Below are 13,968 nucleotides of genomic sequence, written 5' to 3'. Positions count from 1 at the left end.
ATGTTGGGTAGCAAACCGGTTGAGCTAAACTTGTTAAACCCCCTACCTTTCCTTCTCCACTTTTTCATTCATTCCTTCATGCTTAAAACTGATTTGGCCTCCCGTTTATAGACATTTTTCTCGTGTTCCTACTTTCTTTTGTGCGCGTCTCTCTTATTTGTTTATTTCCTATTTTATTTCCTATTTCTTTGTTTTCAATCTTCTCCTCGTTTCATTCCCTCCCGAAAGAGTAGGCAGGCGTTGTGCACGTTTCGGTGGCAGTTATCAGCTCGCTCTCCCCGTTTCCTTAGTGTGCTTGCATGTTTCCATATCTAATAATAATAATAATAATAATAATAATAATAATAATAATAATAATAATAATAATAATAAAACCTGAGCCACTCAGTAGTCTCTGGTCAAATGGGTAGCGCATCTGCCTAAGGAACTACATTCAAAACCAACCGTTCGACCCACTCGGGTGACTGAGTATGTGGCAATGTGTACCTATGTGTCACTCTTCAACGAACCGGTTTCACCCAGATATGGGTCACCGTAGACCGGGAGTGAGTAAGTATACCTGTTTAATGAATAACAACGCCAACTTTTGTCACTCAATATGTGCCACTGGGTGCTGGGTAAGCGAGAGAACAATGCTCGGTGTTCGCACGCACCGGGGCGTTAGACTTGTCGTCTCGGAGGCCACGCACGGAATTCTCGGCACCACCACTAGATGGCGAAGCATGACGCGCGCTCAACAATGAAATTCCTCTTTGCGTTTCTCAGATGTACTCGTTCACAGTATACATAATATAAATTTAATGTCACTAGAGGCGCCAATGCTCTCTACCTGTAGAAGTCCACATGTAAGCTTAATTTGGCCACTGGATGCGGTAAGCTTTAAACATAGTATCTTAAATGCTAATCTATGTGCCCCGGGTTTCGGCACCATAATAGGATGCGGGAAACGTCTTTCAGCAGGCTTTACTGGCTGTAAGCGCGTAACGATCCAAAACAGAAGCACCATTTTGTATTGATGAATACTTGCTTGTCGGGTTTCCTTGCCAAAATACAACGTGTGAAAAAGCACTTCTGAATGATTCATTGGCGTGGTGAACTATGTGGTCCGAACGCGGTGAAAGCAAGGTTCGAAATGAGATAAGCGCAGCTCGCTGACCGAGACGCCATTTTCCATTCCCCCACCGCGGTGGCTTAGCGGCTATGGTGTTGCGCTGCTAAGCAATGGGTTGCAGGATCAAATCCCGGCCGCGGCGACCGCATTTTAATGGGAGGGCGAAGGGTAAAAACGGCCGTGTTCCATGCGTTGGGAGCACGTTAAAGATTCTTTGGTGATCAAAACTAATGTGGAGTCCCCCACTATGACGTGCATCATAAACAAACCGTGGTTTTGGCACGTAACGCCCCACAATTCAATTCAATTTTCCCGTCGTCTTCTTTGATGCACCATGTGAGTATGGATTCCAAACAACAGCACTTCCATGCAGTAAAAGAAAGTCGCAACCTGACAAGTGCTACCGCTTGCTACATGCGTCCATTACACTCAACATGAAATACTAATGGCAGCAGCTTTTTTATTCTTTACAATGCGTGACTCATTGATATCAACAAACAACAGTGAAATGCACCTTTTGCGTCTCATATTTAGTTGCGCGCCAAAGAAATGGCACAACTGCATCACTGTTGTAACTTGCATTGCTTTCTCTGGTGTTGAAACACACTGAATCTGAACATCGAATACAACTTGCCTCCATTTTACGTGTTTCACACCAGTAAGTTCTGACACCGTAAAATATTTGGAGCCAGGGAAGGTCCTAGCACAGCTATGACGATACGCATTTTCAATATGAAATACGAGATCTGACATCATAACTCACTTGGTAGTGCGCGATGATTACTTCACTAACTTAGGCACACTCAGATCCAAAGCTTGTCTCTGCCAATCATTCACAAGCACTACAATGAAGCGGTTCATTATTGCTTCACACCAATGCTAATAGCATTTGACTGCCAGAACATTAAGCTTACCCAACGACATCTTAAGATAAAACGCTTAGATTCATGCGGATCCACAATGTTAAAACAAACTTGGGCGTCGTTTTCATCATGACGCGGGGTGTTAGCATTTCTATATTTATGGGAGGAGTTTTTCAATCACAGCAGAGTTCAAAAGGCAGAGGGTGGTGACGAGAGACTGCTAAGCAACGTAGGAATAGTGCAGGTAGCCAAAGTTGTCCCTCCTCGAAAGTTACTAGAGGCAGCTACTCCCCTTTGCTGGGTAAGCGTGTGGCCGCGCCAGCTGATAGCGACCACCTCTGCCAAGACGTGCACTTTTCCTTCGGTCGTGCGCAAATGAGGAGATTTTTATCAGTACATCTCGATCACGCCAGCGGGTTCCCAGATGGTATAAGGTCCGAGACGGCCGGCTCTCAGCCATGTCGCTCTGGACATCCGTGAAGGTAGCATGAAGACATTCGTGCTGTTGGCGCTCCTCGGCGCTGCTGTGGGTGAGTGCTATGACCGTCGAAGCATGGTCTCAGAACTACCATAAGCTCTAGAAACGGCTTCAACGCGGAACTATAACTGTTCGTCAAGAACATCGCGAAATTCTTAGGGAACTTCGAGCCATTGAACTGCTGCTGGAAAGGACACCTATCAAGGAATCCCGCGCGTGGCCACTTCCGTGTGTTGTTTGCTCGATAAAATGATTGGCTGAGGTCGCACTTTGTAGGCCATCCATGAACCAGCGCCACAACGAAATATTACTGATGAAGCAAGGGGCAAGAAGCGAACGACAGGCCAGAATCGTGTCTCTGCTTGTTGATGATGATGAGTTCTATTGCCATTTTCTTTGAAACGGGACGTCGATAAATACTAAACTAACCTTATCAGGTTTTACCACATCTACTGAAGTTGTGCGTTTTGGTTATCTCTCCTCAAAATTCCTATGTCTATATTTTACTGTTACATATATATGCCTGTAACAACCACGGCTCTAATCTCTTCTTTTCTTTCACTAATACTCTAATAGTTTCCTGCTTATCTCGACCTCTGACCGTTAATCCTTCAATCCGCTTTGAATCTCAGCGCTTCTGCAAGGCGATGTTCTGGACGGTTTTTATTGGGTGAATATATTAGCCTTACATTACAATGTACTGAGTCCTCCCAGGACTGGTGCTGCAGCAGACAGATTGCTGACTACGTTAGAAATATTTTATCGGATAAGTTTTTGTCGTCAAGGAGCGATCTCGGTCCTTAAACAGCCAGGCACTGCCTTTTGTTTTGTCGTACAAGATATCTCCCTTGGCTTGTTGTTTGCCATATTTATAAATTTTCTTGGGCATGTATTGCGATAATAATGTTAGGGGCACGCCAAGCTAATTTTCACCGTGAGCTTCGTTGTGGGGCTGCGCATATATTTTGGTATATCTATCATATATGTCTATCTATGCCGTCGGTTATACTGCTACACTGTTCAACCACTAAAGTGGCTCGTACCACGTCTTACGTTGTTGTCTAAATTATAACTCCCAATCTCGCGCAGTTCGCCGGAACGAATTCACACCAACTCACCTAGCTGTCAATATTTTCGTTATAGTGAGGGTACTTACCTATTAGCATCACAGCCACGTTCAAGTGCAAGTGAGGGCCAGTTGTCGCCGATGCGTCTGTTTAGAACACGAGGCAAATGTTGAGCCCCATCGTGTGCGTTATAGTAAAAATAAATTCCACTGATTTGTGCAAACTTCTCTAGAGGTACGGCCGCATTCCGAATGTACATATTCCGAAGCTTACCAGTCGCATCATGTTGTAACTACGGACACACGCTTCCCTCAACTTCGACACGATTCTCTCAAGTTATGGGCAGAGAAAAACAGTAAATAGCAGTACTTCGACTGACGTGCTCACTGGAATCCTCAAACTAGCGCTGGTATTTTACTAATTCAAGTGCTTCGCATCCCACATTCTTCAATGCTGCAGTGTATGGCCCCTTACGCAGGCATAATTTAACTTCTGGTCAATATCTATTTTACTTAGGCTGCTAGCTACTTGTAATCCCCCTACTGCTCTCATTATAGTTTGGCCAATGCTCCGAAAGAACATTCGCGTTGAATGCCTTACTCGCGCTATTAAGGTTCTTGCGGTCTACTGGGCTTCACGACAGACTCTAATGCCGCGTGTGTGTGAAGTGATTTTTGGAAAGGAAACGGAAGAGGTGAGTGCAGCGCCGTAACTGTCTCTCACAGGAGGACACCTCAACAGCACTGCACGGGGAAGGGGGAATGGGAAGAAAAAGATGAAGGAGAGAAAGATAGGACTAACGTGGCAAGGGGGAAAAATGTGAGTGCGGGGCTCAGAGCCGCGCTCTCAAGTGCGTCGCACTGCAGTAGTCTAGCAGTGCCGAAAGAGCGTGCTTCACGATGGACGAGTGGGCTGCAGGGAATAGCAGTGCGGTCGCCCTATCGTAAGTCAGCCCCAGTCGCCGATAGACTGTACACAAGTCCGTGCGCTCCACATCGCAGGCAGGGCAGCGAAGTAGCAAGTGGTCGAGCGTCTCCAAATCGGCGCAGTTGCTGCACGCGGGGTCACCAATTCCCTGCAGCCTGTGCGTTCTAGCAGCCGTCCTGTAGCAGCCGACGCGCAGGCGAAGCAGGAAAGAGCGGTCCGCCCGGGAGAAGCCCACGCGGGGGAGCGCAGTCGAAGTGACGCACCCGCGGCGACGCGCTGGTCAAGAATGCCGCTCCCTACCGCTCTGTAGTGTACGCGCTTTGTTCGTGCTTGTCTCCCTTTCTTTGTATCTCCCCCTTCCACTCTGTTTCTCTTTTTCATCCCTCTTAACCTTTCCCCCTGCACCGGGTAGCCAACCGGAACTACCTTTGGTTAACCTCCCTGCCTTTCTCTGCATTATTTTCTCTCTCTCTCTGTATCTCCCTCTTTCACTCCATCACTCTCTTACTCTCTCTTCCTGTTGTTATCCTGCGCAGTGATCAAAAGTTCATTCAGGTTTCACGTCAATAGATTATATGGTGACTGCGATGCGGCGAAGTGCATGGCGGTGATTTCTGGTTCGTTCGTTTTTCAGCTAGTGCAAGCGTTGAGATGTGCACTTTGCTTCCTGCTGAATCCATGTCGCTGCGTGAGCGCAAAACAGACCATTCATGCTCGAAGCGAGTTCATTCGAAGCAGTCAGTGAAAGTACCGAATCGGCTACATATTTATGAGCCGAAGTCAAATCATTTGGTTCAAGAGAAAAAACAAAAAAGAATAACTTGATTTGAATCAACAATGTTCAGAACAGATCAGTGACTTGAAAGGGCTATCTTGCAGCCGCCAGCGATTTCGACAGGCAGTGCGCGCCTTCGGCTGACCCCGGACCTTGCAAGGGCTACTTCCCCAAGTGGTGGTACAACGTGCTGTCGGGCAAGTGCGAGCAGTTCATCTATGGCGGTTGCCAAGGAAACGACAACAGATACGACACCCAACAAGAGTGCGAGAGGACATGCGCCACTGAACCAAGTAAGTTGGCATCCAGGCAACGTTTGTTGCAACGTCTTTTTTTTTTACACGACCATTTTCATGACTTTCGTCTATCACTCTTCCGCGACAACTCTGACTTGCGAAAAGGTGATCAGACCATCGACTTGCAGCAGCCGTGTTTTGATTGGACAGTAGCGAACGAGACACGTACAACAGAAAAGAGGCTGTTCTTGGTAGACATCGATTTCGCTCTTTTGCCTTACGAAAGCTGCAGCAAGTTAGAGCATGAATTACGAGCTTGTTCAAGCCTTGGTAACCATCAATAGGCTTCAATGGCAGAAAAGGCTCCCGTGCACATTTTATACTTAACCAGCTCACGATAACAAAGACCTCTGAGCCTATTCCGCACCAAACTGGGTACATAGTGTTGGAGGCCGTGATCTCAGGAATTAGACTCTGAAATAAATTAGGCAGTAGTGAGGTTTTTTGTCAGGTGGCGCCGATTTACTTTTTAGCCATTAATGCACGAAGCACACCTTATATTTACGCAACCATTGCATGATGTGGCACCCTTAAACAGAAAGTTCCGTAGCAGCAGAAAAATTCCCTGCGAGTTCATAGCGGGAAGGTGGCCAGCCTGTGCCATGAACGCGTCTCAAGAATAACATACCGGCAGTTTCGGCCGAAGTTCGAAGCTCTGACTGCAATAACAAGGTTTAGCGTTGAGCATGAACTTCTCGGACGTTGTTCTTAATATACGCAGGTCCAATTAACGCGGATAGGACATACGCAGGTGCATTAAAATTTCTGGCACCCGTAAAAACATTACCACGCCGTGTACGGCCTATAATGACACCGCGCAGGAGCCGCTACGCTACCCGCTAGGAGACGCGCCATTAAAATTACTTTGCTTTCAGATTTGAGCGCCGATATTTTTTTCCCTTTTAGTAGCTAGCAGTCTGAGAAGATTTAAGACGAAAGGCATGCGCTGTGTGCGGTATATAATTGACGACATTTGCTTCTGCCTTGCCATTCTCAAAATTTAGAGGAATAAGTTAGTCAGGAACGTAAGAGCTGGTATGGGCAACTATAGCGATAGAATAGTGTAGCAATACAACCCGCACGCATACCCATGACATATAGCATGGCATAGCGCATAGCAGATATATGCCTAAATGTATGCGGAGCCTCACAGCAACACGCGCCGCGACGGGCACGGTGACCACGATGGTGAAAATTCGCTGAGCGCGTCCATTGTATCTGTCAGAACAAGACGGCGCCAGGCTGATCTCGCACTCTGCGTACGTTGGTAGAGCTTATAAAAGCGAAAATCCTTTTGTCACTCGTTCGGTTTACGAGCATTGTTTCGAGTGCTCACGACATATGCGTTGAGCAGTCGATGGATTCCGGTTATTGGTAAGCTCATATTTGCAACTTTGAAAACAAAATACTGATTGTATTCATGACACAAGAGTTTGCAGCATTTAACCACTGCATAAATAGGCAAGTAATCATCTCTGTCGCATTCCTGTTTCCGAGAGAGCATTTCTCGCCACCTATCATGTCCAATTTTTCTGGACGCGTACCAACAAGCGCCCCAAGCAACTGCAGCCTTAGGCTAGAGCGTTTTCAATGGATCGAGCATGTTTCTCGAGAATAATTAAAAATACAAGTCGCTCATTGAAAAAGAAAGGTGACGGAGATGTTCTAGAAGACAAGTCACACGAGAAAAATGCATCGGTTATGCTGTGGCAAGCAATAGTTTTTTTTTTCCCCAGAGCAGTTAAAGGAACAATTTAAAACAATAAAATAAAATAAAAAGAGAATACTCATAGAGATACATAGAGCTCCTTAGAACATGCCTGGGGAAGCATGTAGTAGGGGAGAGCCAAGTTAAATTTGGGAGTGGGCCAACTTAAATTTCTGCGGTGGGCCAGCTTGAGATTAGGAAATGGGCCAAATTAAATTTGTGAATGGGCCAACTTGGATTTGGGGGCAGGCCAACCTATATTCGGGGGTGGGCCAACATAAATTTGGGAACGCGCCAAGTTCAAATCTGGGAGGGGTCAACTTAAATTTGTTGGTGGGCCAGCTGAAATTTGACGGTGGGCCAGCTGAAGTTTGAGGGTTGGCCAACTGAAATTTCAGGGTGGGCTAATTTGCAGTTTTCATGTGAGCCAACTTAAAATTTAGAGGCGCGCCAGCTTAAATTTAGGGGTAGGTCAACTTCAAGTTTAGAGGTGCGGAGTGGCCCCACTAAAATTTAATGGCGGGCCTACTTGAAATTTGGAATTGGAAGGGGTTGAATTATTTATATTTGCGTGTGGGCCAATTTGAGCCCAATGTCCCACTGAACGCTGCTGAGCGTCCTTGGAGTTATGAACACCTCGCGGGCAAGCGAACGCGTTGGCGTTCTTTGGGCCTTACCGAGGCGCAGTGAGAATGCAGGCGAGAGTTTGCGTGGACAAGGAAGGCGCGCATAACCCTGCGAGAGCAACAGCGAGGGTGATATGGCATCGCGGCGATGCACTCTCCGCCCACGTAACGCCTAACGTGCTACGGCGGCGTTTGCTGCTCCCTTTCGACCGCTCCGGTCCTTCGGGGCACCGCTGGTGCCCGGCGTTCCCGCTCAATGGGACGATTGCGATGAAGGGGCTGGATGCAGCGAGAAAATCTGACCATTGTGTAATAAAGCCTCAGCACTTTTTGCCGCCGGAAACGCCACGGGTACATAGAGGTGCATAAGCTAGAAAAAGCAAGTAAACAGAACGAAGCAAAAATGAAGTCACAGCCGAGCCAAACCATGCTTACGCATTTAGACAATTCTCGTAATTGCAGTGTAAACCAAGATGCGTGATTCTCTAACTAACGTAATTGTTCTAATCAACCTTTTATTAATTACATTAGCGAACGTATTGCAATACACAAACTGAAACCAGTGATTTCACAAGGCACATTCAGGCTGAATTGTCAAACTAACACCAATTTTCTTTTACATAATCGCTGCTCTATGCTAACTTATCAAACATTTATTATGGATTCTCATGCAAATAATGCCTATCTCTAAGACTAGTGTAGCTATTGATGAATGACCCCTAAATAAAGCATACCCGATTTTTTTTTTCTTGCCGAGATTCAGTATTCGACACGAAGTTTCTCGCTAAATGTATCCGAGCGACACTGAACGACAGGCAGCAACCATTATTTGTTGGTTCAGAGCAGGAACACTCAAGTAGCAAGAAGTTTGGCACGCGACTAACTGTCTTTTCAAAGCAAGGTCAGACGAGGCAACCCCTTGCAAGATGTCAAGCTGCAGTGTTGTCACACAGCAGTAAAGCAAACGAAGTGTACACCTATGGTTAACATATGGTGAGTCCTATCTCTACGAATTGAAAACGAAGCCTTAAAGGGCTGGGACTGAAATCCACTTCCTGTTTCCTGGTTGGACTTTCCCACCAATTGCTGAAGAAGTTTCTGCAGAAATTATGCTTATTCATGATGCGTTTTGCCCATTCATATAGAAAATAAACATTTTCTCCTGGGTATTCATTTGTCTCGTCCTTAAGGGGTTAAAAATCCTCGTAAAATATAATGTATATCGCGATTGTTTAGCGTCACTAACGGGCATAAACCACACCCCCATCGGTAATGAAACCGGCCATTTAATAGTACTAACGGTATGAAAAAAAGAACATTTCGGAGAAACATTCTCCGAATACAGGTCTTAATTTCGCGTATTTTGTGAGAAATGGCCGAGGATAACCATTTTATTTGACACCCGACGTTATCTGGCAGAGCTGCTTATTGCTGTGATCAGTGTGATTTGACTTGTGTAATCATTCTTACAATTGCTATGTAGAGTAACTATCATGAACCTAGCGACGTGCTAGCCTCCTCTTTGTTCTCAAACCTTGCGTATTAAACACTGGCCAAATTCCTGGCGCGAAGAAGCGCATAGGGTTGCCGCACATAAGTCGAAATGTGTAATACTTAATAGCAACGCCCTTTTGGTCGGCGCCCTTTCTTTTTTCTTCTCGCACGAATGCGAGATGTCGCCAAAGCGACCATTTCATTAGCGTAGCGTTTTGGCATTAGCCGCAATGTGCGAGCAACAATATTGTTACAGGGTATTCCCGTACATCTGAGCAGGCGCTAGGCGAGGCGTCAAGGACGATGGTCGGAAAGGCGTTGCAGTTGCTATAGACGCGCAGTCTTGGCTTCGCATTCACCTTCCATGTTGTGAAAATATCTTCCGTTATTTTCGCTTAACTCATGCGTGCCACAATTTGGCGGAACTAGGGGGATGATCTGACGCATCCAGCGTTTGGGTGATCGTAAAGCTGGTGGGTAAGAGTGATCGCAGGGCGTGCAAACAGAATTTCGGGACCGTCGTAGTTAGCATTGCGACGGTAGACAGCGTCATCACGGAGCAGGAGCAGGTGCAGGTTTCGATACATGACAGCCGGACGCTGTAGAGTCGTAAGTGCAGGATCATCACAACTTGCCTATTCTACACTTATTAAGCATTATTTGATTTGCGAAGAAAGAGCAGGAGAGTATTCGACATCTCTGCAACGGTTGTCGCCTAGAGACATCTGAAAATCCAAAATATCACTTCCTGTAGTTGCTCTGAATATCGCTGCACAAATAAACTCTTTCAGGTCTCTTCCAGTGATCCACTTATCGCCTCCAACCAGTGATCATGGTATTGTCTAATGACCATTAGTGTGATTAAAAAAAACGCACTTTTAGTCAGAGAGGCCCACGATTTTACGTTTTATTGCCGTTAACAGTTTTAGGAGGAATCACGAACAAATACGGTGCAGAGGCGCAATTTTACCTACGCTCTGTCATCGCAGCTGACGTCTCATACATATGTGACAAATTCTAAAAACGAGTTCAAGTTCGTCTTTTTCATTTTTTTATTCAATCGCGAATGCTTCTGATATCTCTCCTAGTGCTTTATCGCGGTTATTCTACAAATAGGACGTATGTTGTCAAACTATAAGCTGTATAGACATTGTGGATGCAAGCACACACGCAAGCGTGAAATCTATCGTATTTCTTCATGTTCAAACTTATTGATTCGTTACTGTGCGTACAAAAAAATGCGAGTATACATACCTAGAAAGGGTCAAGAAGTCCAGAAACAAATACTGTCTGCGGTACCTTCCGTCTGTAATTGATAAACGTTAGCAACATGTCTCAGAATGGTTTGGGTGCGAGCTAGTTGGTACGGATCATTCATATTTAAAACAGCGCCAACAAACACGGACAAGGGAGAACACAATACAGCGCTCGTCCTGTGTCCTCCCTTGTCCGTGTTTTTTGGCGGTGTTTTAAATATGAATAGCAAAATTTGCTGCACGTTATGCGATCACAAACATACCAAAGCAAACTAAATCATGTGCAGCAGGCAAAAAAAATGTTCTGGAAGGATTAGAGAAAACGTATTAGAGCGGAAAACAAAGCGATAATCAGAAAGACGAAACGCGTAAATTTCAAGATTTCATGATCTCAAACTTCATTACTTAATATGTTACCTTGTACACAGGACATGCCGCATACAAAATTTTTATGCAGAAATTTGTTATTATAGCTTAAAAAGCTTATAATTAACCTACCGCGTGCATTCACTAATAGAACACTGCAGCAACAACGGGAAACACAGCGAGAACAGCTAAATTAAGTAGAACAATTGCAAATAAATGTACCACCACAAGACTGTGTGCGGCGTACACACTGAAAGCAGAGTGCACAAAGCCTACAGTTTACCTGGCACGTGCCACATACTGACTTCACGCGCTACGTAACGTCAAAGAAAAAATTATGGGGTTTTACGTGCCAAAAGCCCGATCTGATTATGAGGCACGGCATAGTGGGGAACACCAGACATTTGGACCACTTTCGGTTCTTTAACGTGCACCTAAACCTAAGAACACGGGTGTTTTCACATTTCTCCCCCATCGAAACGGGGCCGCCATGAACGGGATTCGATGCTGTGACCTCGTGCTTAGCACTGAGCCCGACACCATAGCCAGTAATCAACCACGGGGGGTGCTAGGTGACGCTATCGGGACAAAAAGGATGTTCCACACCCACCCACTATGGCTCTGAGTGGCGCGGGCTAACACTCCCAGGGGTAAATATGCTACAACATAAATATCTAAGTAAGCGGACGGGTTGCCGTCACCATACTAAAAGTGGTAGCGCAATGCACTCGTAATGTGGGTTTGGTGCCCACCGGCGACAAGTTATCGTTTCGTGCTATTTAATTTCCGATTTCTTCATTATTTTCCACATTTCAATTTCAATCAGAGGTAATTTCCCCGATGCTTTTCTTGGCTTCATTTACTGTTGGTTTTATATGATGATTAACAAAATGAAGCCCTTCGGTTGCCCTTCTCTCGTTCTGTTACTTCGTGATCTTTCTATCATCGCAAGGCCGTTAAATTAATAACAAAAGAGCATCTGATCGTAAGAAATATCTGAGTTCTTTTCGTGGCATAACACGCCACCAGTGACACGACAATATTACTAAGCAATAATTGTGTGTTTTTTTTTAGTAATATAACGATAGGCGCGAAGTCACCAAGGTATTGGTACTACAACTATCAAATTTTCAATTTAAGTTTACGCTGTACGTTAAGATTTTGCTGAAGGCCTTAAATACATTCAATTCGTGACCTAAAGTGATAGATACCTCTACACCAACACCTGTTTTGTTTGTTTCTTTGTCACTATTCCTCGTGTATGGTCTATGAAAGTCGCTAAACATCAATGTGTCGCCTTCCTTCCGTATCGTCCAAGTAAGCGCAGCTGAATTGCTGAAAAGTGAAGTAAATCTGGACGCATGGAACTCCATGGCTTCTATATATATATGATCCTCTATATGATCATGTCAACTCACACGCAAAAAAAAAAATGTGCACTATCTTTCCGCAGTGTTTTTTTTTTTTTTGTCCGCCCGGTAAAAGGGCACGTGACATTACGTGATGACATGGAACTCGGTGGGACATGTTTAACAGCCACTCAAAAGTACATTCCTAACTCGCCCGAAGATCCATCGTGCTGATGACTCTCTGCCCTTGCAGGTGTGCTTGACCTTAACGCTAGGCCGTCCGTCACTGTGCTCTGGAACAAGACTAAGCACACGCCTCACAATGAGTCCTCGGAATACGCCGCTTTCAACTTGAATGGTAAGTGATGTCATCGCTGTTTTATGTTAGTTTGTACACCTGATGCATAAAACGCTTTTTATTACGAAGACGTTCATTTTGCCCGTGTATTTGCACGCATGAGCATTTTACATGTACGTAATGTAAGTAATTTTGAAACCTAATCGGCACATACTAATTTGTCAGCAAAACTAGCATCGGAATCTTTTTCATACTTAATTATTTAGGTGGGCTAGAGGCTAGAAAAGGACGCCCAGTACACGTATATATTGCCTTTCTATTGTAGTAGTCGTATAATTGCGAGAAACACTGTTTGCCATTTGTGCAAGTGGTTTTATGTTAGCAAAATCCTAGTTTAACGGGCCTTGATTACGGCGACATCTTTAGACGGGTCCGATTAATGCGCAAGACTGCTTGGTACCGAGTGAAAATTTTGCAAATATTTCTGTTGTGATGTAATGAAAAGGTTTTCTTTTTTATTAGAAAGCTTGTAAATGAACTCGACCTGCTACCACAAGAACAAAGCGCGACCAAAAGCTAAAGGTCGCTGACGTGTGTCGCGGTGACAGGACATTTCCCTACTTTTTGGTAAGGCTTTCTATCATCTAATGTTTTGCGATGCGGAATGAACTGTTCCGCAGCCGGGGTAGACTTCGAGACCTCCTGCAAGCCCACGGCTGACCGTGGCCCTTGCAAGGGTTACTTCCCCAGGTGGTGGTTCAATGTGAACACTGGCCAGTGCGAACAGTTCATCTACGGCGGTTGCCAGGGAAACAAGAATAATTACCCAACCAGGATGGCCTGCGAAACGAGCTGCCTCAGGCGACTGAGTAAGTAACGTCGGCATTACGCGCCCTCTTGTGCTGTACTGACACGAAAAACCCTTGAGGATTTTTCTGAGTGCAGCATTGGCTCGTTACCTCTGAAATCTTGCGCCCACAGCCCCTTTTTGGCACCGCAGGGGTGCGTCTGGTGCTCATACGCATTCGCAAAGGAAGAATCTGCCTACGAAAAATACTTGTGACACTGTCCCAACTGCGTGGAAAGCGGAAATGGTGACGACCCTCAGAAATATTAGTCGCAGACGTGCATTGCGACAGTAGAGTTGTGTTGACCGGAAACATAACGTGAGAAGCGTGGTAGCGGGTACAGCAGCGAAGATCTACTAAAACACCAAAAGATATTGAGAATAAGAAAACACCACGTCATAACTAGCAAAGTGAAATGGCCCAATGCGCTTAAGAAAACTAAGTGGGTTCGAGCTCTTCAAAATATAAGAGGGCCCTGAACCATATTTATCGAAATCTAGAAATGC

General features: G+C 45.3%; 1 protein-coding gene across 1 annotated transcript in view; it reads left to right on the top strand.

Annotated features, from left to right (window-relative positions):
• Window positions 1–2,424: 2,424 nt before the first annotated feature.
• The window catches only part of LOC135896910 (papilin-like), a 62,917-nt gene continuing 51,373 nt past the window's right edge, over window positions 2,425–13,968 (top strand). Inside the window, exons 1-4 of the mRNA XM_065425412.1 lie at window positions 2,425–2,504; window positions 5,326–5,514; window positions 12,570–12,674; window positions 13,295–13,483. Coding sequence (XP_065281484.1) covers window positions 2,462–2,504; window positions 5,326–5,514; window positions 12,570–12,674; window positions 13,295–13,483 — 526 coding nt within the window. The 5' untranslated portion in view covers window positions 2,425–2,461. The remainder of the gene's footprint in view (window positions 2,505–5,325; window positions 5,515–12,569; window positions 12,675–13,294; window positions 13,484–13,968) is intronic.

This window comes from Dermacentor albipictus, chromosome 7 (genome assembly GCF_038994185.2).
Source record: "Dermacentor albipictus isolate Rhodes 1998 colony chromosome 7, USDA_Dalb.pri_finalv2, whole genome shotgun sequence".
Classification (NCBI taxonomy): Eukaryota; Metazoa; Arthropoda; class Arachnida; order Ixodida; family Ixodidae; genus Dermacentor; species Dermacentor albipictus.
Note: the sequence above shows the minus strand (reverse complement) of the source record. Positions and strands in the feature narration are given on the sequence as shown.